Here is a 24,258-nt window from a genome sequence, read left to right on the forward strand (position 1 = left end):
CGCATTATCATAAAGCGATGTTGCACAATAGCAGGAGACACGTAGGAATCACTCTTATACCCCTATAGATAGGATAGTTGGGTTGCCTCTAGTGTGGTAGCCCCCTGCTGGGTCTCTAGCACTAGCATCGCCAAATAGGTACCAAATGCGGGAAGGCCTGAGATCCAGGGATGGAGCTGGGCTACAGTTGGGAATGGGAAGGTTGGGGGCAGGGGAGGGATTTGGGAGGTGTGCAGTGGTTTTAGCTGGGGAGTTCGGGGATGGGGGGTCAGTTGGGAGGTTCATGGTTTTATTGGAAGAGGAACGGGCTTACACTCATGCCAAACAAACTCAGAGTGTAGGACAAGGAAGGAGGGGGATGAGACAAGTCAGGAACGACAATGGAAGACCTTAAAATAATAACTTGGAACGTCAGAGGCCTCAACAGCTACCTGAAAAGAAACAAGGTAATGATGTACCTGAGAAGGCAGAAGGTAGATATAGCCCTATTGCAAGAAACCCACCTCACCAAAGAGAAACAAGAAGTGGTAAAGAAAAAGTGGAAATGCACCACCATAGGAGCAACGTACTCTGCGTATGCCAGAGGGGTGATGATCTGGGTGGCACCGCATGTGCCCTTCCAGATGCTACAGGCCACTGCGGATTTAGACGGGAGGATGGTAGCGATTTGGGGGTTGGTAGAAAACAGAGAACTGTGCATTATAAATACATAGGCCCCCAACCAAGATACAGTTGCCTATTTTAAAACATTATACAGCAAAATCAGCCCCCACATGGGAGGCGCTGTCATATGGGGGGGGGGTGATTTCAATTGTATGCTGGACCCCAAAATGGATAGGTCAGATAAAAAATTAACTAGGCCCACCCCGGCAGCGAGGATACTACTAGCCCTGCTGAGAGATTTCGGGCTGGTGGACAAATGGAGGCAGCAACATCCTACCAACAGGCTCTACTCGCACTACACCGCCCCACACAACCTGTACACGAGAATGGACTACATGGTCGCCACGCCGGGACTTGCCTGGGAAATGATGGGCTCTGAATACAAGGCAAGAACATTATCGGACCACTCCCCCCCCTGCTCCTGGCATGGAGACACAAGCCTCCCAGAGCCAGAATCCCAACCTGGAGGCTCAGAACGGAGGCATTGAAGGATACACCATTCCAAGAGGACCTAAGGGAGGAGATAATCGAATACTTTGAAAATAATACGGGAAGCGTAGAGTCAGAGAGAACCTTTATGGGAAGCTTTCAAAGTGGTGGTGAGAGGTGTGGCCATATCCAAATCGAAAGGGCTCCAAGTAGGCATAGAGCGAGAGCTACAGGAGACAGAAAAGAAAATAGAAGCAATTATGAGAAAAGGGGACACCACACAAGAAGACGCCATACAGGCAAGCCAATTACAACAGACTTGCAAGGGTAACCTGAACTATAAAAAATACACGGAAAGGCAACACGTGGGGGGGGGCAACAGACCCGGGGGACAGACCCGGGAGGCTCCTAGCATGGCTATACAAGAGTGAGACACCGAGATTAGCAATCAGAGAGATAGTGGGAGAGGCAGGCCAGGTCCGGAACACCCAGGAGAGTGTGAACGAGGGATTCCTCAGATTCTATAAATGCCTCTATGAAGACAGAGGCGGAACGATAGAGCAGGAGCCCCAAGAGACACTAGAAGACATAGGTCTGCCCAAATTGAATGAAGAAGACAGGGAGGACCTAGACACCCCAATCACCATAGAAGAACTAGAGGCAGGGGTAATCCACATGCAAAGCCCCAGGGTCAGACAGGCTCCCCAGTGAATTTTATATATCATCTAGGCAAGAAGTGCACCCCCCGCTGTTGGCAATGCTCAACAAGGCCTTTGAGAAAGGGAGACTGCCGGAATCCCTTAGGGAAGCGGTGATCATCCCGCTCTTAAAACCCGACAAGCCAAGCATGGAGTGCGGGTCGTACAGACCCCTATCCATGCTAAATCAGGATAGTAAAATCCTTACATCGGTGCTGGCGAATAGGCTGAAGAGGGTCATAAATAAACTCATACACCCTGACCAAACCGGATATGTCCCAGGCAGTAGTATATCCGATAACCACAGGAGGCTCCACTATATCATTGAACAGGCGGAGGATGACCCAAGCGAAATAGCAATAGTCTCATTAGACACAGTAAAAGCTTTTGACTCGGTGAGGTGGCCATGGATGATGGCGGCCTTGAAGGAATACGGGATGGGACCGGGGTATATGCGATGAGTAAAAATTGTGTATAGTTCCCCAACAGCCAGGGTCAAGATGGGAGCGATAATTTCAGAAAAATGGCAACTCAGTAGAGGCACGAGACAGGGCTGTCCATGGTCCCCAATTGTATATATCCTGGCACTGGAACCGCTAGCGATTTGTTTGAGACAGCAGTATGAAGAAATTGGGGTCCACACTAAGGGGGGACCACACCTGATATCATTGTATGCGGATCACATGTTTCTATACCTGCGGTACCCAGAGGAAAATTTGCACTATATCCTAGCGGTGATGGAGCGCTATGCAACATTGTCGGGCATTGCGGGGAACCCCAAAAAAATCATCCATGTTCCCCCTGGGGAGGTACAGAGGAGTCCCACAGGAGAGCCTGCCTGTCCTGGAAATAGCCTGGCAGACCAGCACATTTAAATATCTGGGAATTAATATATATCATAAGGCCCTAGATGAGCATAAATATAACACGTGGAGGGCATCAAGAACAGCATGGGGTTCTGGGCGAAGCTTCCCCAAGCCATGGTAGGGAAGGCAGCCTTGCTCAAGATGGTGGTCCTACCCAGATTACTGCACTTCTTTACAAACACCCCTGCGTGTTGCCCAAACGCTTCTTTACTAAACTCCAGAGCTTGTGTAGAAGCTTCCTGTGGCACAACTCTAGAAACAGAGTAGCCCTGTTGAAACTACAGAACACGTACAACAGGGGGGGAATAAATCTGCCGAACCTTGAAATTTACCACTTGGCAGGGCAGCTACAATACGTCGTAAGGTGGCTGTCGGAAGATGAGACGGCAGAATCAAGATTGTTGAGGAGGGAATGCGACCCAACGGATATGGCTGCCCAAACCAGAGTTGTATGGGAGATCGAGGCTGTTGGAACTGGGCTGGAAGACTTGGCGCAGGGCCGTGGGAAACCCGGCCCATACTCGCCCCCCCCCACCCCCAGGCGCCTTTGGTGGCGCTATGCGGGGCAGATGAACAATTGAGGAAAGGGATCCGTAAACACTGGGAGATGGTGGGCCTGGTGACCCTGGGAGATATATGGCAGGAGGGGAAGGCACTAGACTTCCAAACGCTAGTGGATGAAATGGGGTTACACCCGGGGCAATATATCACCTACATTAGAATAATTAAACGGGCGAAAGAGAGGTGGTCCGAAATGGCACTAGCATAACAACCGGATGCCGCCATAGAAACAATGTATGACATCTCGGAGGGAGGGCACGAGGTATCCCGGATCTACGACCTGGTAATGTCTAGAGTGGGAACGGAGCTGCTCCAACTGAGGCGAGACTGGGAGGAGGAAGCAGGGATACCAATGCGAGACAGGCATTGGGAAAGGGCCCAAAGATACCATACAAAGGTGTCTAGGAATGCGAGACTGCAGCAGATCCAATTATACATCACCCACAGAGCGTACATGACTCCCCAAAGGATCGCAAGATTCGGGGGTACTGAAGCACAAAAATGTCCCAAGTGCGGGGAGGTGGACGCCGGGATGATCCATATGTTCTGGGCGTGCCCGGAGGTCGAGAAACTTTGGGAGGAAGTCAGGCTGCGCCTGTCTGATAAAGGAATTAAGCTAGATGTGGAATCAGTGTGGGCGTGCATGCTAGGGGGTTCTCCAGACCACGTAACCTGAAACATTTTTGCAAACTCAGGGACCTGGCTTACATCCTGGCAAAGCGAAGAATAGCCATGGGCTGGAAAGCAGCCCACAGACCCAGACTAGAGGCATGGTGGAATGACCTTTTCAAATGGGCAGATGCCGAGACCGCGGCATAGCATGAGGCAGCCAATACGGGAGAGGATGAGGAAGTGGGCTCTCTGATGATAGCCTAGAGACAAATGGTAGCCACATTGTTGGGATCCTCACATATGGACTCTAGTGAATATGATATGTCCGAGAACGATGAAGGGAACTTGCCCCATAGAAGGTAAGCCAAGAACTGAGGTGCAAGCCCGAGTTAAGGGAGGGAGTGGGTGGAAGACAGTAATAAAATATGTAAATGATCGCCTCAAGGTTTGTAAACGAAATGCTGAGTTTGATGGTTAATTCTTTTTTGTGTTTGCTGGGGAAAATAAACAATAAAAAATATTTAAATAAATAAAAGAGAACCTAGAGGTCCCCCAGACTGGGGAGGGAATGAAGGGGTCAAAAGAGAGTGTGGCTGTTACTAGATTGGAGGAGGGGGGTGATACAGATTGGGCTTTGAATATGGAGGAAAATAATAAAAACAAAAAAAACAGCAATTATATAGGAAGTGGACTTTCACATATATTCACTCAGGTGCATGCAAGGAGGACGGGCCATGTGTTGGAGGACGAAGATACTTGGTTTACTCCAATAGGCCTTTCATTTGATTCTCAGGTCCCTATACAGACAAGCTTCCTGAGCATACGTGAGATACCGATTCAATTGGTCTCCGAGGAGCAAATCGAGGAGACTAAGGATACAAAATTGGATGTCTCTATGATGTCCCAAACAGTGAAGCAGGAATTGAGTAAACGTGTTAGGATGTCACGAGGTCCATCTACTCCGGTCAATGCTGCATATAACGGAGTTGATAATGTAAATCTTTTTAACACCCTACCTCGCATGAGAACTTCAACACCTCATAGAATATTCTCAGCTAATGCTAAATTTCCTCTTCCATCGGCCTCAATTTTCACAGAGGCAAAAAAAAAAATGTGGGAATCGGATGAGAAAAAATAACTGGATTTGCATGAGGGGTTGGTGAACCCAGAGGAACAGGACAAATTAGTGTTACCTCTGCCTGACACTCAGTCTCTGACTCAATGGGCTTCCTTGACTAGTTCCCCAATTCCTGAAAATAATGATCACTTTGAGGAATCACTTCCAGTAATCTCCAGGATATTAAATCTCCTGGATAAGGGGCATGAGTCAACCCACTTGGAAGCGAGAGACCTCAAACAGATCGTATTGGATACACAATCTAAACTTAATAGAGTGGAAGGATTTCTAATGGGCAAAACATGGCAATGCTCCAGTCGAACTGACGGCAAATTTGCAGCTTCCTGTGATAGCTGAATCTCAAGGATCCCAGACTATAGAGGTCATAAACGACCATGCCAGCTTTAGCACAGTCGCATCCTCTTTAATTAGGCCGAATAGGACTGAGGCTCCACCAGGAAATAATCCCTCGAAATTAGAAGGAGAAGGGGAGAAACACATTTTGGAGACAATTAAAGGGGCAATTAAGGAGCTGTTGCTAAAGATTACTAGATTAGAACATGGATTATCAACCTTGGTATTGATTACTAATCTTAAAACAACTGTGGGGGAGGTGGCGCAGAGCCCCGATAAGGAAAATTGTACCCAAGAGACCCCCGATAGTCCGTCGGCCTTAACAGATATTATAGAAAATCCCATTAGCGTAAGTGAATCGGAAATTGGTAGTCAAAGTCCAGAGGATGAAACAAGCCCAGGTTGTGATGTCTACTCATTATCAAGGCGCCAAAAACGATTGGCGATGAAAGCCAAAAGGAGGCAGTTAAAGAAAATCCAGAAATCCAATAAGGCACAAACAAAAATAAAAGAATCTAAGGCTTTGATCAATGAGGTTGCACTGTCAGATTTGATAAAACTGAACGAAGAAAGTCGAGTGGCCTTGCAGCTTCATAATGTTAATGCTGACATAATTCCACCCTGTCCAGTCTTCGTAAATAAAACAAATAGAAAATCTCAAAAAAACAAAAAAAACAAAGAACAGGCGGGTGCGAGGGCATCTGCGGTTGGTAATTCAGAAATTGGGCCCGATCAGAGGACACTGCCTATAAGTATGACAGGAGGTGATACCAAAGAAGTGAAGCAACTTCAATTGTCAAACTTCTATAAAGTATTGGAAAAGTCAACTTCAAGGCAAACCTTGCCGCAGTGATTCTGCCGCAGAGGGATGATGTCCCGATGACATCTGCAGATTCTAATAGACTGGGTTTCACCTCGCAAACAGTGGATGTAAATCAAGCTCTTCTTTCCTCAAGGAAATTAGATTCCTGGGTTCTCCAGGATAAGGAGATGATAATACAAACGAATTTGGGTGAGCCCAATAAAATGGTTGATCTGGGTCAGGAATGACCGTTGCTAAAAAAAAAAAAATTCCCCAGGGGAAAATGTGCAAAACAATAGTGATTTGTCAAAGATCATCAAAAAAAACATAATGGACCTATTGCCAGATCTATCCCGGCTTAGAAATATGGGGACCCTTGAAAATTCAAATGAAAGAAATTGAATTTTTCCACATGAGCGTGTGGATGGACCCACTAACACGAATATGCAGTGTGCGATGAATCTGAAACAACATACTCAGACAACCCAGTTGGGCATCGGGGGAAAACTCGCAAAGGGGACAAGAGATCTTATCTGAACAGTCCATTAACTCACGAGCTAGCTTACAAACAAAAGAACCAGCGGAGGGTGAGGCTAGGATTTTTCAACAGTCAAGAATGCCAACCCATATTAAGGACAGTGATCTACGTAATATGATTTGGCAGAAAATAGCTTTCCCTGACTATCCAAGTATTTTATTATACAGTCTATGCGATATTGGAGGTCCCTCGTCCCTAAATAGATCATGTGTTCTCTCGTTGTTCAATGAGATCCCAAAATTGAGACTGATTTTCTTCGGCAGATATCTGCTTGGTGGATTTTATCCACCCTACGCGATTCGACCATGTGCGAATTGTTCCAAAGTCTCAACATATTTTTGATCTTATTGTACAGGAGACTGAACAGTTCAACACGATGGGGTATGACATACTTATCTTCAATAACGGCTGGGAGAATGAAAGGGATTCCACGGATCGAAAGCATATCTCTTACCCAATGTGGGAGGAGGGGCAGACTTCTAAGGAAGTCAATATTCCCATGAAGGGAGGGGATGACCAGGAGCGGAGATGGCTCGCGCTATCTCTGAGAGAGTCTAGCTGCCAAATTCAAACTATACACCAGAAACTTTAGTTGCCCAAATTTAACGCAATACTGGCAAATTCTTTCGTGGAACTCTAGGGGTCATTCGAATTTGGTGGCCTCCAATGGGTTATGAACCAAATTTAAATCTATAGACTTGATATGTATTCAAGAAACGTGGATGAGAGTCCCCCTTCATCTGGATGGCTATGATTGCAGATACCAATTTGCTAGGATGGGGCTTCGTGGTAGACCATCTGGAGGCCTTCTGATAGCCATGAAAGTAGCAATGGGTACACGATTTCTGGAATCTTTTGCGATCACATGGGGGGGTTCTGGCAATTGTACTAGAGTATATGAATGCACATCACTTGATTTTTATTTTGGTATTGAATATTTATTAGAACCCGCAAAATTCGTTGGACAATGTTATTGTGTCTATAAATACCTGCCTTTCGATCATGTTGCTCAAGTATAGAGGTCTCGATATTATAGCAGTTGGAGATCTTAATTCGGAAATCAGATACGGAATAGGGATGAATAAAAAGATGGGCTCTGCCTCAATTAGATCTATGGGGAATTTCGGGCTGATAGATGGGGCACCCTATGCAGCAACACGTAAAATCATGCATGGGCTGATCTGGTCTAAAGTTTTTTGACTCATGGGGACTTGCCATATGAATGTCGTCTTCAATACCTCTGAAAGTGAGTTCACATGGTCGAATGGGCGATATAAATCTACTATCGATCACATATTCATGTCGAACAGACTTGCGGCTACATGTGTTGAATTTTGTGTGGGTGATTGTTACATGAGTGACCATAGAACTTTAGAGGCAAAATTGAAGTGGAACTATGGTACATCAAATCAGGACTTGTTTTCAATTCCTCTAACGGTGGGATGCGGGGGTAATCGAATCAAATGGCATGATGGAAACATGGATAAATTGAATTCTGTATTTGTTTATGAACATCATTGTACGCCATTGTCTACTAGATCAATAATATTCTCGGTTCCCTACTTCTGCGATTATGTTAAATGTTTAATGGATAGGTATGTAAAACCTACAAATAGAGGAATCGCCAGACGTCTGCGTGCACATGTTTATGACCCAAAGGTAAGATAAAGAAAACTATACAAATCGTAGTATTAGAGCAATTTTGAAATCTAACTTAGACCAGGTTATAAAGTTGAAGGAAATTCATTTAATCAAACAAGCAAAAAAAAAACTGGTTAAAAAACCATAGGATGTACATGTTAGAAAAAGATAATACTGCCATGTTCTGGACGTTAATAAATTCTTTGGAAAATCTACAGGTAATGCTACAAACTGTTTGTGTTCAAGAGGATGTTTGGGCAATGCATTTCTCTACCTTATATGAGGGGAAGTTTGCGCTGACAAACCCACTTGAGCTATTTAAGAGGGGTAGCTGGTCATGTAATTTCACCATTAAAGATATTGAAAAACAGATTACGGCAGTGAATAGTTCCCGGGCAGCTTGCCCTAATGGGCTTACCAATAGTACGCTTAAGAGAAATCCTGAATTGTGGGCAAAGGCACTCTATATTCTATTCTCTGGTATTATATTGACCTATTCTATCCCGTGCTCTTGGAGGGTCTCATATATTATTCCTATATACAAAAAAAGGGGATAGAAGATGTCCGCATAATTATCATCCAATTTCCATCATGGACGTAGACTCTAAAATATTTGCGGGAATAGTCCTATGAAAAATAGTTGAATGGATTGAAACAAATCAGATCTTGTCCGTTCAACAGTTTGGTGTCCGAAAGGGTATGGGTACTGAAATAGGTGGATTACTATTTAGTCTCCTTTTGGAGAAGGCGTGTAAGAAAGCAGAAAGTCCTATATACCTAGCCTCAATTGACCTTTCCCTTGCCTTTGACGAGGTAGATCGAGTCAGACTATGGACAAAGCTGGCTTGGATGAGCATACCATCCGGACTTCTGACTATTCTCATACACTTATATGAAGATTCTGCCATCCAGATTCGACTAAATTTGTCAGGTGATCTTTCACGTCTAATTCAAATAGGCAATGGCCTGAGACAAGGGTGTCTGTTTGCACCCACACTCTTTAATTTATATATACCGGATGTGGATGGGCCTTTTAACACTTGCATGCTTAATTTAACCAAGGATAGAGGGGGGAAAATATGTTGGACTACCTATGCTGATGACATTCTTTTGCTTGATGCTACTCCGATAGGTCTTCAGCGGAAATTGGTGGCCCTGTCGACTTATATGGATAGCAATGGCCTTACCATCAATGAGAAGAAATCTGTTGTAATTTGCCTCACAAATAGGAAAAAACAACCAGTTTCAAATGTAAGATCAATTCTTGTTTTCTAACCAAGGTAAGATCCCTTTGCTATTTAGGCTTTCCGGTCTTTAGTGGATTCCATGTACTGGAATTACTATCTGGACAAAGTGGATACATTGATCTTCTAAATGAAAAAGGTTGCTGTTAAATATTGCAAATACTCAGTGACTCCTTTTAATTAGGTTTTATAATCTTAAAGTTCTCCCTAAACTCCTATATGGTTTCGAAATCTTGCCCTTTCCAACCCTTCGACTGGCAGCCAAGTTGGAGTCAAAATATGGCAAAAAATTCTATACTACTTACTGAAGGGCGTCCCAATGTATGCTATCCGTTTTGAACTGGGCCTTCTTTCTATGGATAGTAGAATCTGTTGGAGAAGACTGGCCCTTTATCGTAACCTTATCATGTCTAAAGATAATACTCTCTATGCACTTATGGGTAACAGACTAGAAAGGGCACTACGGTATCAAAGTGGTTATTGAATGTACAAATGGACTGTGTGAAGTCCCTAGATTCCATCTGTCTTACACATAAAAATCTGATCTCCAATCCTATGAGAGTGAAGAACAACCTCCAATCTAAGGACTGGTTGAAATCTATGGAAATGGTTGGGTCATCTTGGATATATAATCAGCTCATATCTGAAGGAAAGAAAATTGGTTCCCCGGAATCATATCTAGTTAAATATCCAGACCCTAGAAGGAGGGCTTTATACATGAGATTCCGATTTACCGTCTTACCGACGGGAAATATTAGAAATTCTTACAGGTGCAATACAAATATTTCCCTGTCGTTTTTGCCATAGTAGTGAAACATCAGAATCATTAAAGCACATATTGCTGGAGTGTCAGCCATTCATTTCTCAATGCCTATCAGCATTTGATAGATTTGTTCATGATCCATCCAAGGTTGATATTGAGGATTTATGGTGGAACATGTTGTATGGTAAATTGAATGCATTAAAACTGGCAGTAGTGAAATTTCTATCAGAATTGTGTGGACTGCCAGGGGAAAGTGAATATTAACAAGGTGGATTGTGGACAGTGAGTGTGGCGAAATGAAGGGACTGGGTTTTGTGGTGTTTTTTTGTTAAAAAGATCTAGGTCCGGAATACTAGACACGATTTCTTTGTAAGTACGTCGTTTAGAAGAAATGTCATTTATGTGGAAAATTTGAAATGTAAACTTCTGACAATATTGTCAAGGCTTAATTATCAGCTGAGGAGTTGTAAGTAATGAATGTGAAATAGGTTTTATTGGAGGCCACCAGGGGGCGCAGGCAATATGGCTGCCTGATCTGTCAGCTCCCCAAACGGCCTCGGGACTACTGTGGAGTAATATAAGAAAAAGGAACAAAATCCTCTTCAAATCGGAAGAACTAGTTCCTGGAACTCCTAAGGACCCCAGCGACACCCTCCCGAGCTTTGGAGGTGCATCACAACCGTAGAAATCTGACCTGAAGTGCCCGCGCTCCCTCTCCCCCCCTTTCAGGCCGGCATCACGAGCGGATCGGAGAAACGGAGCCGCGCTCCACTTCATGGCAGGTTAATCCCGAGCCGCGATTAACAGGCTGATCCTGCCCTCCGTTTTCCTGGCGGCGGCTTCGGTGGAGAGACTGCGGACCTCGCGGAGGGCCAGACCATGCTCTCTGTGATCCCTACAGCCCGCCCACCCTCTACAACTGGCGCTGCACGGAGGGGAGAGACTGCGAGGCGGCTGGCGGCGGTCTCAGGCCCCGACAGTGGTGCGCCACGTGGGAGTTGTTGCGCCTCCCGGGCCGCCGCTGGCGATCCCTTCCATTGGCTCGGGCCATCGCAGGAGCGTGCCCGAGCCACCCCCTCCTCCTCCCTCCTCCAGCTTCGATCCCCGGCACCACTGGGCTCGCAGGCAGAGTCCCCTTGGACCGCAGTGAAGGTATGGTGACTGGCAGCTGCCTCCAGAGAGGCCCAGACCGACGCGGGCACGCGCCTGGGTCCCCTCCTGACTCACTGAAGGCCCCCCACGGGGCAAATCACGGGGCAAATCATCTGGTGGGGCACGGGGCTCGCCTGGGCCAGAATAAGGGCACGTCTGCCTGGGACTGCCCCACAACAGGACCGGGCCGACGCGGGAGCGCGCCTGGGCTCCCTCTCAGCATACCGAAGGCCCCCAAAGAGCAAATTACTAGGAGGAGCGTGGAAACCACCCAGACCAGCGTAAGGGCACAGATGCCAGGGACTCCCCCCTGACAGGACCGGGCCGACGCGGGAGCGTGCCTGGTGCCCCCCTCGTCTGCAGCGCCCCCCCCCGACAGAAAGGGCGAACCATCTGGTGGTCGCCCCCTGAGGAAACCCCCTAGGAAATCAGGATACGTGGGAACCAGTCATCCCCAGAGGTGGTTGACACATCATACTCCCAGGGGTACGCCCAAGGCTGATCTACCACTCCACCTCTCCTGGAATAGAATCCCAGTTCACCACATGACCTATCGGAAACAGATGGTTCTGGGCGCTCCTTCCCTGGTGACTCTGCTGCGGATCCCCTCAGGCCCCGGAGGGCTCAACTGTAAGTACAAACAACCAATAGGGGGGAGGGGCCTTGTCTAGCCCTCCTTCCCTCCGGGCTCCAGCGCTCCCACCCCCCCTACCATACTGGGAATCCGCCATCAGGCAGGTGCCAGACCAACAAGGGACCTCTGGTACTGCATTCTGGGACACGAACGGAAATCTCCCTGAACCTCTCAATAGACTAGCACTCGAGACGCCAGAGTGTGCCCCGGGTACGGGGGTTGGCTTAAAGACGAAAAGGGGCGAGACTCAGCGGCGACCCTACAGCAGGACTCCAAACCACACGGGAGCCCTCCACAAGTGAAACAAATTGCGAGGACCTGCCCACTACACAGCATCACACACGACTGGAGTCAGAGGATGGGGAACACGCTTTCACTCCCTAAGGATACCACGGGGGACACCAGGAAATCATAGAGGTCTGAGGGCAGATACACCTTATGAGCTGGAAAGAAACCCTAGCAAAATATCAATTCTCCCCCGGGGATCCAACAATGGGGACTAGCACCTCATCCACACTGGCCCCCGACATGAACAGTATGCAGAACAATATCCAGACGATTCTGGATGAAATCAGGGGTATGAGAACGGACATGGGTGCTAAGTTGGCCGACCTCACAGCCAAAGTCACTACACTTGAGGACCGGATGGAGGGAGTGGAGAACAATCAGGCATCCAATGACCTTCTGGGAACACAGATGGAGGTAAGGTTCAGGGAGATCCAGAAACGAGAGGACGAGCTTCGTCTCAAGGTAGATGCCATGGAAAATCGCGAACGGAGAAGCAACCTGTGGATCTTTGGCCTGACGGAGGTTGAGGGCGAGACCCAGGCCGAACTGGAGAGCAAGGTACAAGAGATAATCAGAATTGTCCTGGGGACTGACTCTGGGGAAACCGTCCTAATCGACAGGGTCCATAGAGCGGGTGGAGGAGACAGAGGCCCGAGATCGGTCTTGGCAAGATTCCACTATTACAGGGACAAAGCAAGGATCCTGGAGAGAGCAAGGACTCTAAGAGACATACAATACAACAACTCCAGGGTGGCAGTCTACCAGGACCTATCCGGACTTATGCTGCAAATGAGTATAAAATGTGGGGCGATCACCAGATGGCTACAGGAGAAGGGAGTCAGGTACCGCTGGGGACACCCGTTTTATTTTGCGTTCGAATGGCAAGGTGAAAATCATCAGCTCGTGACAGAAGAGGATATCCAAAGAGCTACCGATGAACTGGTTGGAGACTCCTCAGGTCCATCGGGGTCACGGATTGAGTCAGACAGAGACCCGGGCCGAGCCCCGTGGGGCCCCGACCTAAGCCAGGGAAAACATAAAGTGAAAGGCTCGTGGAAATTCCAGAAAATTTGCCATCCCCCGACGGGCCGCGGCAGACCCACTTGATCGGAAAGGGAGGGTGGGGTAATGAAAAGAAAAAGTTGATGTTATTTCTCACAACAAGATGGCTTGCACGGCCCCCGGGGGCCCCCTGTGCTGGGGGTAGTTGTGTGTTGCCCAGGGGGGTTGCCGCTGTTGGCGAGGTTTAGGTTTAATTGACATGACAGAAAAGTTTGAGACCCATCTCATGGAGGGGTGTTGGTCTTTCCGGAAGGGAACTTGTGTTTGACCCCAGACATTGGGGAACTCCTCCCCGCCTCATATCGAATGTTACTGTACAATGGGTCCCGTGATTTGTGGGACGCAATACAAGCTGTTGGTGGAGGGAGGGGGGAGTTGAAGGGGAGACCCCATATGGGGGTCTGAATTCCAACTGTATTTGGGAATTGTTCCCTAGCAACAAGATGGAAGGTGCGTTCTGTACTAATTGATCTCCCGGGGGCCGGGTAGTGGCCATGGTGGTTCGTTTACTAATCCCGATGTTTGTCGGGCAATGGAAATGAACGCCTTACAAGGCGGGTTAGGGAAACGGGGAACAAGGGTGGGGAGGGGGGAGCGACAAGGGAAACGGAGACACCATACCATGGAATTGGAGCTTAAGCACGAGGTCCATAGTGAGGGAACTCGCTGGCACTCCACAGGGCATGAGTAGCGACGACCATGGTTGAAGGACGGATTGGTACGCTCAACGCTAAGGGCCTTAATTCACAAAACAAGCGATCTCTTACAAGTAACATGTTCCGCAAACAAAAATTGCTAATCCTCTTCCTACAAGAAACACATTATAGGAGGGGAGCAGAATAAACAATAAAGGGAAAAGAGATAGGCAGAAACTTCTGGGCATCCCACACATCTTCAAAGGTAAATCATTGCACCTCACTGATGTTGAAACAAAACGGGGCTTTGGGGGTAGATTTCTGGGGATAGGGCCTATCCCAGGGCACACGTGTGACGTTGGCCACTTTGTACGCACCGAATGTCGGCCAAATTAAGTTTATTCAGAAAATCCTCAAAGTCATGGACGTCATGGACGAATGGGCAGAGGGAGCTATGATCCTGGGTGGAGATTTCAATCTCATTCAGGATCCCCAACTAGTCTGGTGGTCTGCCAGAGGGACAGGGCCGAAAGCCCCCACTAAGGATAACCTAGCCATGAGGGACCTATTACAGGAATATTATTGGGTGGATGTGTGGCGAAAATGCTGGCAAACTCCTGGGGGTTACACGTTTTTCTCCCCTCCCCATCAAACATACACCAGAATTGACCTATTACTGATACCGGAAGAGGGAGGAGGGGTGGTTGGTAACCCCACGGTTGAATCAGTAACCTGGTCGGACTATGAGCTTCTCGTCATGGAATGGCGGTTACAAGAAACCCCAAATCATATAGGTGGCGCTGCAATGACACTCTCTTGAGACACCAGGTGTTCCGGGAATTCCTACGGAAGGAAATAGAAGCCTTCTTTGTAACAAATGATACGGGAGAGTCCCAATGGCCACAGTTTGAGAGAGGACAAAGGACACCTTCAGGGGTCTCCTTATTGCGGAGGGCTCGAGTAAAAAACGGGAGAGAGCGCTAATAGAATCTAAACTCTGGGAGGACCTATGGGTCATGAGGGCACAGTTCACAAAAGGCACTGTAGACTGTGAAAACCTCCTTAGCGAAATGAGAGACAAGAGACAGGCCCTACACACAACCCTAATTGGGGAGGTGGTCAAAAGAATGAGATATACAAAGCAGTGATACTATGAGAAAGGGGACAAGTTTTGAACACTTTTGGCACATAGGTTGAGAGGGAACAGGGTAGGTAGGTGGATAGAGAAGATCAGGGACGGGGCGGGCAATACCCAGACAACAACCAAACACATAGCCGCAGCCTTTGCAGGCTTTTACAAAGCGCTTTATACCAGACAAGACGACAAATCATCAGAAGACATCCGTAGATATCTCAAGAGCCATCCTCTACCTAAGCTCACAGACTCAGAGAGGGAGGCTCTGGAATGGGAAATAACAGAGGAGGAGATGGAGGAGGCCATTAATAGACTAAAGGTAGGCAAGGCCCCTGGGGGGGACGGGTACACAGCCGACTTTTACAAACAATATCAATCGGTACTGATGCAACCGCTGGCCAAACTCTTTAACCAAATCAAGACCTCGGAAACCAGCCCACCGACATTCCTACAGGTCATGATCACAGTAATTCCCAAGCCCGGCAGAGACCCAGGGGAATGCAGCTCGTATAGACCCATCTCGCTTCTGAACACGGACGCAAAGATCTTTACTAGGATCCTAGCAACACGCTTAGAAAAATGCCTCCCTAGGCTGATCCACCCTGACCAAGTAGGTTTTATTATGAACAGGTAGGGGGCTGACAGTATGCGCAAAACCCTGCATATACTGAGTTCAAAAGGAATTAGAACAGAAGGTGCCCTTCTCCTGTCCTTAGATGCAGAAAAGGCGTTCGACAGGGTGAGCTGGGCCTTCATGGAGGGTGTTCTATCATCTTTGGGGATGGGACCCAAATGGCGGGGGTGGATGACAGCCCTCTACTCTCACCCCTCAGCAAAAGTGGTAGTGAACCGGGGTGAATCGGAGGCCCTTCCACTGGAGAGGGGCACAAGACAAGGGTGCCCACTGTCCCCCCTCATATATGCCTTAGTGATGGAGCCTTGGGCCATAGCGATCAGGGGAAATGATAAGATTCAGGGCATCAAAATGGGGGAAACTATTTGCGGACGATGTTTTACTATATCTTTCTAACCCGTCCCAATCAGTCCCCGAGGTGCTGAATAGCCTAGAACAATACGGGGCTCTGGCGGGCTACCAGGTAAATTTAGATAAATCAGTCGCATTCCCGGTGGTCCAACTCAGCGACGCAGAAAGAATACACTAAGGGCCTCCCGTTCTGTAAACAACCCGAGGGATTTTGTCACCTGGGGATCCAGATACCATCAGACTTAGCAGATCTCTTTAAGGTAAACTACCCTCCCCTCTGGTCGGCGATCAAACGGGACCTTGAGCGTTGGTCTAAATCCGGCCTCTCATGGATGGCACGCCTTAACTCCATTAAGATGGTGATGATCCCTAAATTCCTATATCTCTTTCAGATGCTCCCAACCCAGATCCCAAAGCCATTCCTTCTAGAGATCAAGCGGACTCTCCTCCGCTACCTTTGGGTGGGAAAATCTCACAGAATTGCCTACGACACGTTGATACGGCCCAGGGATGAGGGTGGAGTCAACTTTCCGGACCTGGACACATACTATAAGGCATCACAGTTGCGAATCCTGGTGGACCACTTAGCGATGGGCCAGAAGAAACAATGGGTGGGCTTGGCCAACCTACCTTTCTCCCCGGTCACACTAGATGAGTGGTTATGGGTCCCCAAGGCAAGCATCCCCAAAATAATTTGAGGCACCCAGTTTTGGGGGTGTTATGGTCCATATGGAAAGAGGGGGGTTACCTCAGGTGGCTCACAACATGGCCCTCGCCTCTGAGCTGCATTTGGGCTCCTCCACTTTGGGAAGGAATCCATGAGCCACAGGCCTTCCAGCAATGGTACGAGGCGGGCCTGTCTAGAGCGGGACAACTTTGGAGAGATGGGGTGTTCATATCATTGGGAGACTTGAAGGACGCCCTGGGCCTCCCCAAACTCTCTCCCTTTCGCTACTTGCAGCTCAAGAGTGCCCTTACTGAGAGCAGATGGGGAGACACTCTTAGACGAGATCTAACAGATTTCGAGAAATTCCTCATCAAATTCAAATGGAGAATTGGGGCAGAATGCCTTGAGAGGATTGAAACCATTACGTACTTAGTTGTATGTGTGAATCTCGAGTATGATCGAGACCCCTTGGAGTCTGAAAATTGAGAATAAAGGCCAAACATTTGGACAACCAGGGTTTGGTATTAGACAACAAATATGGTAGATTCTAAATGGTTCTCATTGTAACTTTATATAACATGAAAGTAGTCCCAATTTTGTCATACGGTGCTGAGTCTGGACTGAATCTCCCCAGGCAAATCTGGGATATTCCAGAGAATCACCTGGAAGAAGGTTTTGTGACTCCCAAGAGGACTCCCCTTGGCACTGATTAGATTCGAATTAAGACTACAATCCCTCGATTCAGTGAGCCTCTGGAAGTCGCTAACCCTATTCTGAAAGTGCATCTTTGCCAACACATCTGCTCTATTTAAGATTTTGGGATCCATACCCAGTAAAGGATTAGAGTGGCCCCTGGATTTCTGATGGAGAAATGTATTAAATGTCTAACAAGTCTGAATGCAACATCAGAAGATCTAATTACTAACCCCTTTTGAGATGACTGAATAGCAACCCAGTACATAAGGAACTGAAATAGATTAATGAGCGACTATAAAGGAGAGTGTAGAGCCCTGAAATCTATGCCGAAATATATAATAATGTTTCCATGTAGTAGATTTAGAGACCAATTCATGAGAATACACCTAAACCTTTAATTAACTAATGTGCTGGGAGTCCGAAGGCAAATAGATAAATCCGAAATGGCTTGCAGGTTTTGTGGTAAACATGATGTGGAGTCCCTGAAGCACATAATAATCTATTGTATTGACGAATCGGCAAACATTCCACATTGGAAAATTCATAATAGAGGTGGACCCTGTCAGCTGAGGAGTGGTGGGATATGCTACTATTGGGAGAAAATCCATCACTCATCTTCGCAGTGGTAAAATTAATGACCTTTTCGACCCAGAAATGAAACTATTGAGATAGAAAGGAAATGGTAATAGAGAGTAATCCTAAAGTCGGATGCAAACTTTTGAAATGAGCTCGCTAGAATAGGATCTAATGTGGTCCGTAGCTGCGATTCGAAATTTAAAAATAGAAGGAATGAGGGAAAGATGAATGAATGAGGGAGGGTGGTTTTCAGTGGGGGTGAATAATGTCCTTTGCCTAGGCAATCTGTTGTAAATCTTGGAAGTGTGTTTGTGTTTTTTTAAAAAACCTTTTAACTGTGATGAGATGATTTTCTTGTTTTAAGAAAATGGTAATCTAAACGGAAATGTAATAAGCAGAAATTGTGCTGGCGCAACAGGAAGAAGTCAAAATTGAGTTTCCTCCAACAGCTGCCCCCACTCTTCAGGAGTCAGGACTGGATCCAGGCTTTTTGGGGCAAGCCTTTGTGCCCTACCTGACCAGGCCTGGGTACTGGCCTTTTGTCACATAGTCCAGTTCTCTTTTAGCAATATACTTCCTCCTCAGGCTTTTGGAGTCCCTCCTGGGCCGACCCATTCTTTTTACTGTGTAAGTATTTTATTTTGCAGTGCTTCCAAAAGTTCTTTTACCGTGAGCTTTAGGACATTAACGAGAATGTTACAATTGTCTTAAATTTGAGTTTCTAATCTCTTTATTGGTGACATTTCATTTTTTGAATCTCATAGTTTTACCTTCTACTGAGTGATAATTCTCCCTGATAGCTCAGATAAAAGGCTGGCATATAATTGCCCAGGATGGTAAGGTTGGGCTTGTAAAATGTATTTGAGGTTGGGCAACTGAGATTCAGCAGGAGTCTCTAGTGGAATTACATATTGGGTGTCATTTTAAAAGATGTGCAATTACATGCAGGGGCCAGAAACGCTTTGTCCCCTTGCATGCCATTTTTAAACTCTCACGAAGCGGAGTATAATTGTGAAGAGTAAATGAATGCGAAATCACCTTCATTCTTCACTTTGACTTCTTCCTTTGGAGATGGAGTAAAGCAAAGAAGAGATGCAACCTCTGCTTTGCTGCCCTCTTACACCTTGGAACAGCAGGAAAATGAGATGGAGCGCAAAATGACTGTGTAAACCTACTTTGATGCTTTCATTTTGCGCAACACTCATCTGAAAATGACCCCCCCCCCCCATTGTGTCTTTCACAACATCAGATGCTGTTACCAGTGTCTTTGACTTAGTCAGGATGGTTTGAGGGCCACAATTTCTTACTTGTTTTCCATATATCAGCACCATCTCTGCCGCTCTCCCGTCCCATTTAAATAGGTCAGTTTACAGTCTTTCAATTTCCCTCTTTTGATGCTCTACTAACTCTCTCAAATGGAGACCGGGGTTCCATGCTATATCAGACGCTGGATATTTGGACTTTTACACTGGCAATGTAGCAGCTTGTTTTGCACCAAGGAGATGTAGCCCAACCTCCCGAAGCTCTTCTGTCTTCTAATGCCTTTCTGCTTTGAGGCAGCACAAGCTAGATACTTTTCTGTTAAAAAAGAATCATCTGAGTGCCAGTGGATGCTTGCTGGTTAACAAATGCTAACTTACGTCGTACAAAAGGGAATTCGGCAATCACCCTGCCTTGCCTTGCACTTAGTAGTTTTACCATATTCTCTGGCCTTTGAACTCACAACAGCATCTGCTGATGGCAATGGGTGAGGTAATTGGCCTTGGGGTGGTGGGGTTGACGAGGCACGTGAGGGGGGAGGAGAAGTATACATTCTGTCAGCCTTCCAGTTCCCCTGCTCAATCAGGAAGTGCAACAGGGCCATGCACATAAGCACACAACCCAACTCCAGTAAAGAGACAGAGCTTGAGCAAGACAAATAATATAAAGAAATTGCACACTAGCCCGACAAAGAAATGTCTTCTGGCTTGCTTTGGCTTGCAGTTCAATTTGGAGAGATTTATGCATAGGAGTGAAGAGCATGCTATGTTATTCAAGCGCTGCATTCTTTTCAGCAGACCAGGCATGTGCTGGGGGAAGATCGAAAGGGTTGCTTTTGTTTTAGGCAGGATTTGGGACCGTACCAGTGGGATCGAATGATTTGGTGTTATGCTAACCCGATGAGGCATTTAAGTTGATGGATGATAAGGAAACAAGTACATAGTAGCTTAAATTCAATATTGTACCATTCATAAAGGTGATGAGTGTGTGTGACAGTACAAAGGTAGAATGGTGTTTCTCTTACAGAAACATGATGGGCCTCATCACGAGTTGGCCGGTATCCCGGCTGTAATACCGCCCGACTGTAATAGCCTTGGCACCCACCGGTCCGACGTTATTACCGTCGGATCACGGGTTGGGCATTAAAGGTAAATCCCCATTCCCCATTGGATCCAATAGGGCATTTTTGGCGCTAATACAGCCAGCAGTAATACCGCCGAAAACGGGGCTCTAAATGGGATTTTCACCTCCAGAAAAAAGCTGGAGGTAAAACAGCCCATTTAGCACCGAACTCGTGATAGAGCCAGCTCTTAAATGCAGCGGTAACATCGTTATCGCTGCATTTAAGGGCTACAGCCCAACTTGTGATAAGGCCCTATGTTTTGTAAAGGGGATAGATTGAAATACATTATGAGGACAAGCAGATGCGATTTTACTTCACTTGGGAGGGCTCATATGGCACATCTTTTTTAAAACTGAGCCTCATGCCAGTGGAATAATGTGCCCAGTGAGAAGTTACAGATCTGGAGGATCCTATTTGCATGCATTTTGAGTGGTAAAATAGCCAAAAGCAATTATCTAAAGATTGGTGATCAATGTAAATGAACTGCTGTGTTTTGATAAGTAGGAAGGAGTGCAGTGTTATGCGCTTCTTCTGTCGAGCTACGGATAGATAGCAGGAATTTGGTGAGGAATAACGTGAGAGGGGAGCGAGAAAACAACCTGACTGCCCAGCCTGCAGTGCAAAGGGGACATATGTCTTCTGCACTAAGTGTCAGCTTGCAGACCAGCCTTTGTGATGCCTACAGGGGTAATTTGCTACAGTATAAATGATTCCCAACATAAAAATCTTCAGCCCGGCACAGCACTCATAGTAGAAAGTTCAAGGGCAATGTTTTTGGTTAGATGGAATCGCAGGTCGACTGCCTTGGTGAGATAGCTGTAGCGCTTCTAGTGATCTGCGTGTAACCTATGGCTGTGAATGTAGACGTTACACACTCCATCTTTGAACCCCTTTAAGGTTGATAAAAATAAATACCATGGCGCTGGGAAAAAATAAACTGTTCTACTAGGTGGCAGTGTTGCAAGAATCGCACATTTTAATAATTCTTTTTCCCCTTTAGACGTGTCTACCCCTTCCCCCGCCCGAAGTAAATTAAAAAAGCTACCCCAAACAGCACACTTTTACCACCTACACATTTTAGCATTGTGTGTATATTGAAAAGCAGACAGATGGGTTTAAGCCAATGCATGTTTTTCTGTGTATCATTTTTTAATACTGTCAGTTAATTTCTTTGCAAGTTCATGAACTGTTGGCAAAGGTGGATGATGTTTTTACCCCAAGATCACCCAATTTGGTCCAGCGATAGAGGATAGATCAGAACCCAGGTCTCTTGCTTTTAAAGCCAGTATTTTAACTACTAGGCATGGTATCAGACAACACATTTACTTGATTTTATGAAGAGTGCATATGTATTAATTTTGTTAAATTTGGGTTAGCTAGAGCCTCAATCCTCTGGTACATTTATAAGATATTCTCCTTGTCTTTTACAGCGTAAATTCCAATGATGAATGCACTTCTGGGAAGACTTCCGAGGACTTTCAGAATGGGCAGTTTACAGAGACCTGTGTTTGTAGCAGTTGGACACATGGCAGGAATGTGCAGTGCCAGAAGCAGTGATTCTCGGGACTCTTCAGTCTTGAAGCACCTACTGTTTAAAATTAAGTCCACAGGCCCGATCACTGTGGCGGAATACATGAGGGAGGTCTTGAGCAATCCTGCCAAGGGCTACTATTTGCAACGGGACATGATTGGTAAAGATGGAGACTTTGTGACATCTCCTGAAATAAGTCAGATTTTTGGGGATCTGCTCGGAATCTGGTGCATCAGTGAATGGATGGCTGCTGGAAAACCCAAAACTTTACAACTGGTCGAACTGGGACCTGGCAGGGGCACACTTGCTGAAGACATACTTAGGGTCTTTGGCCAGTTTCAGTCTTTGTTAAAAGATTGTGACATATCAGTTCATTTGGTTGAGATCAGTCACAAATTGAGTGATATCCAAGCACTGAAGCTGACTGGACAAGATATACCATCTGATCACAGTAAACTATCCTATAAGAAAGGCTCTACGAAGCTGGGACTTCCAGTATCCTGGTATCAAGTCCTCCAGGATGTGCCACAGGGTTTCAGCCTTTATTTAGCACATGAATTCTTTGATGCTTTGCCTGTACATATTTTTCAGAAAACAGAACGAGGTTGGATGGAAGTACTAATTGCAGAGGACCCTAAGGTTCCTGGTACCTTGGCATTTGTTCTAGCTCCATCTGCCACACTGGCTGCAAGGACCTTGATACAGAGTGAAGAAACACGAGACCATATTGAAGTGTGTCCAGATGCTGCAGTCATAATTCAGGAGGTGGCTTCACGTATCGAAGCTGAAGGCGGAGCTGCACTGGTTGCAGATTATGGACATGATGGAAGCAAGACTGACACTTTCAGAGGATTTCGTCATCACAAACTGCATGATGTCCTAATAGATCCAGGATTAGCTGATCTGACCGCAGACGTGGATTTCAGCTACTTAAGAAGAATGTTACAAGGAAGGGTGGCTTCTCTTGGTCCCATAACCCAACAGGAATTCCTAACCAATATGGGTATTGACATCAGGCTCAAGATACTGCTGGATAATTCGAAAGACGCAACAACCCAGCAGCAACTGCTGAGTGGATATGACATGCTTGTAAATCCTCACAAAATGGGTGAACGGTTTAAATTTTTTGCATTGCTGCCACATGATAGACTTTTAACCTCTGCGCATCAAACAAAAGCCAACAAATCAGAAGCAGCTCCACTGCCTGTTGCAGGGTTTAGTGAGCTTGTATTAAAATAAACTTTAGGTTGTTCCTATCTGAAAGCACAAGGATGTGAAATGCTTTTTAAGACCACTAGCACAGCAGTCTAGCAAGTAAACAAAAGGAGTGACCCATGGTAGCCAGAGCTAATCATTCAGAAAGCCATAAAACAATTATAAAATATCCTGCTAATTAATTTGTCGTCTGTACTTTAATTACACAGATTCTCGTTTTGTATATATATATTTATGCATTGTCTAAAAAGAATTGTTTTATTTGTGTTGCAAAACAGGAATAATCAAAAGGTTTAAATCAAGCTTGTTATATTCTTTATCGACCAGTAGTATCTTTTTGAAAGAAGTAAATCCTAATTGTAATACTGTTTGGACTACTTAGTAAGTGCTGAATGTGAAATACACTGATTTCATAACTTTTTCGAAATGAAATACCTACAGCCTATCTGTCTTCTTCCCTTTCTAAAATTCATGAACGAATTGTCTCCACCTACTTTGGGTCACCTTTCCCTTCTTCCTCTACATCAATCTTGTTTTCATCCTACACACACCACTGAAACTGCTCTACTTTACGTTATTAACTTACTACTGTCTGCACGTCAATGTAAATCAGTGGTCTTCAAACTTATGCCTCCTCCCTCTCCACTGGAGAAAACAAAATACCCCCCCCCCCCCAACACCCACCTGTGTCAGTGCTTAATTGTTTTATTTACATGTGAGCTGTGGCTACTAAGTGTGTGATGCCATAATATTTAACTTATATTTTTTGGGAGGTGACAGTAATCCCTAGCAATCGGGAAAGTAGGGGGCAGAAGCCACATATCCACCAATTTGGCTTTAAAACAGAGGGGCAAGGGCCACCTGCCCCCACAAGTACATATTTTAAAATATTGAGAATGGTGGCTGCCTGACCTCAAAAAGTGCATTTAAAAAACAAAATTGGGGGCAGGTGTCTTCAGTAGAGGCCAGCTGGCCCCACAAGGACATTTTTTTACAAACTTTGGAGGCAGG

General features: G+C 46.1%; 1 protein-coding gene across 2 annotated transcripts in view; it reads left to right on the forward strand.

Annotated features, from left to right (window-relative positions):
- NDUFAF7 (NADH:ubiquinone oxidoreductase complex assembly factor 7) overlaps window positions 1–23,549 on the forward strand; it is a 39,925-nt gene extending 16,376 nt beyond the window's left edge. Inside the window, exon 2 of one of the 2 annotated variants that reach the window (XM_069627104.1) lies at window positions 21,932–23,429. In XM_069627104.1, the coding sequence (XP_069483205.1) occupies window positions 21,943–23,271 (1,329 nt within the window). In that variant the 5' untranslated portion in view covers window positions 21,932–21,942 and the 3' untranslated portion in view covers window positions 23,272–23,429. Of the gene's footprint in view, window positions 1–21,931 lie in introns of both variants that reach the window. The other variant, XM_069627105.1, reaches the window with a different exon arrangement.
- Window positions 23,550–24,258: the final 709 nt, after the last annotated feature.

The sequence above is a fragment of the Ambystoma mexicanum genome, chromosome 6p (assembly GCF_040938575.1).
Source record: "Ambystoma mexicanum isolate Mex_15411 chromosome 6p, UKY_AmexF1_1, whole genome shotgun sequence".
In the NCBI taxonomy this organism is placed as follows: domain Eukaryota; kingdom Metazoa; phylum Chordata; class Amphibia; order Caudata; family Ambystomatidae; genus Ambystoma; species Ambystoma mexicanum.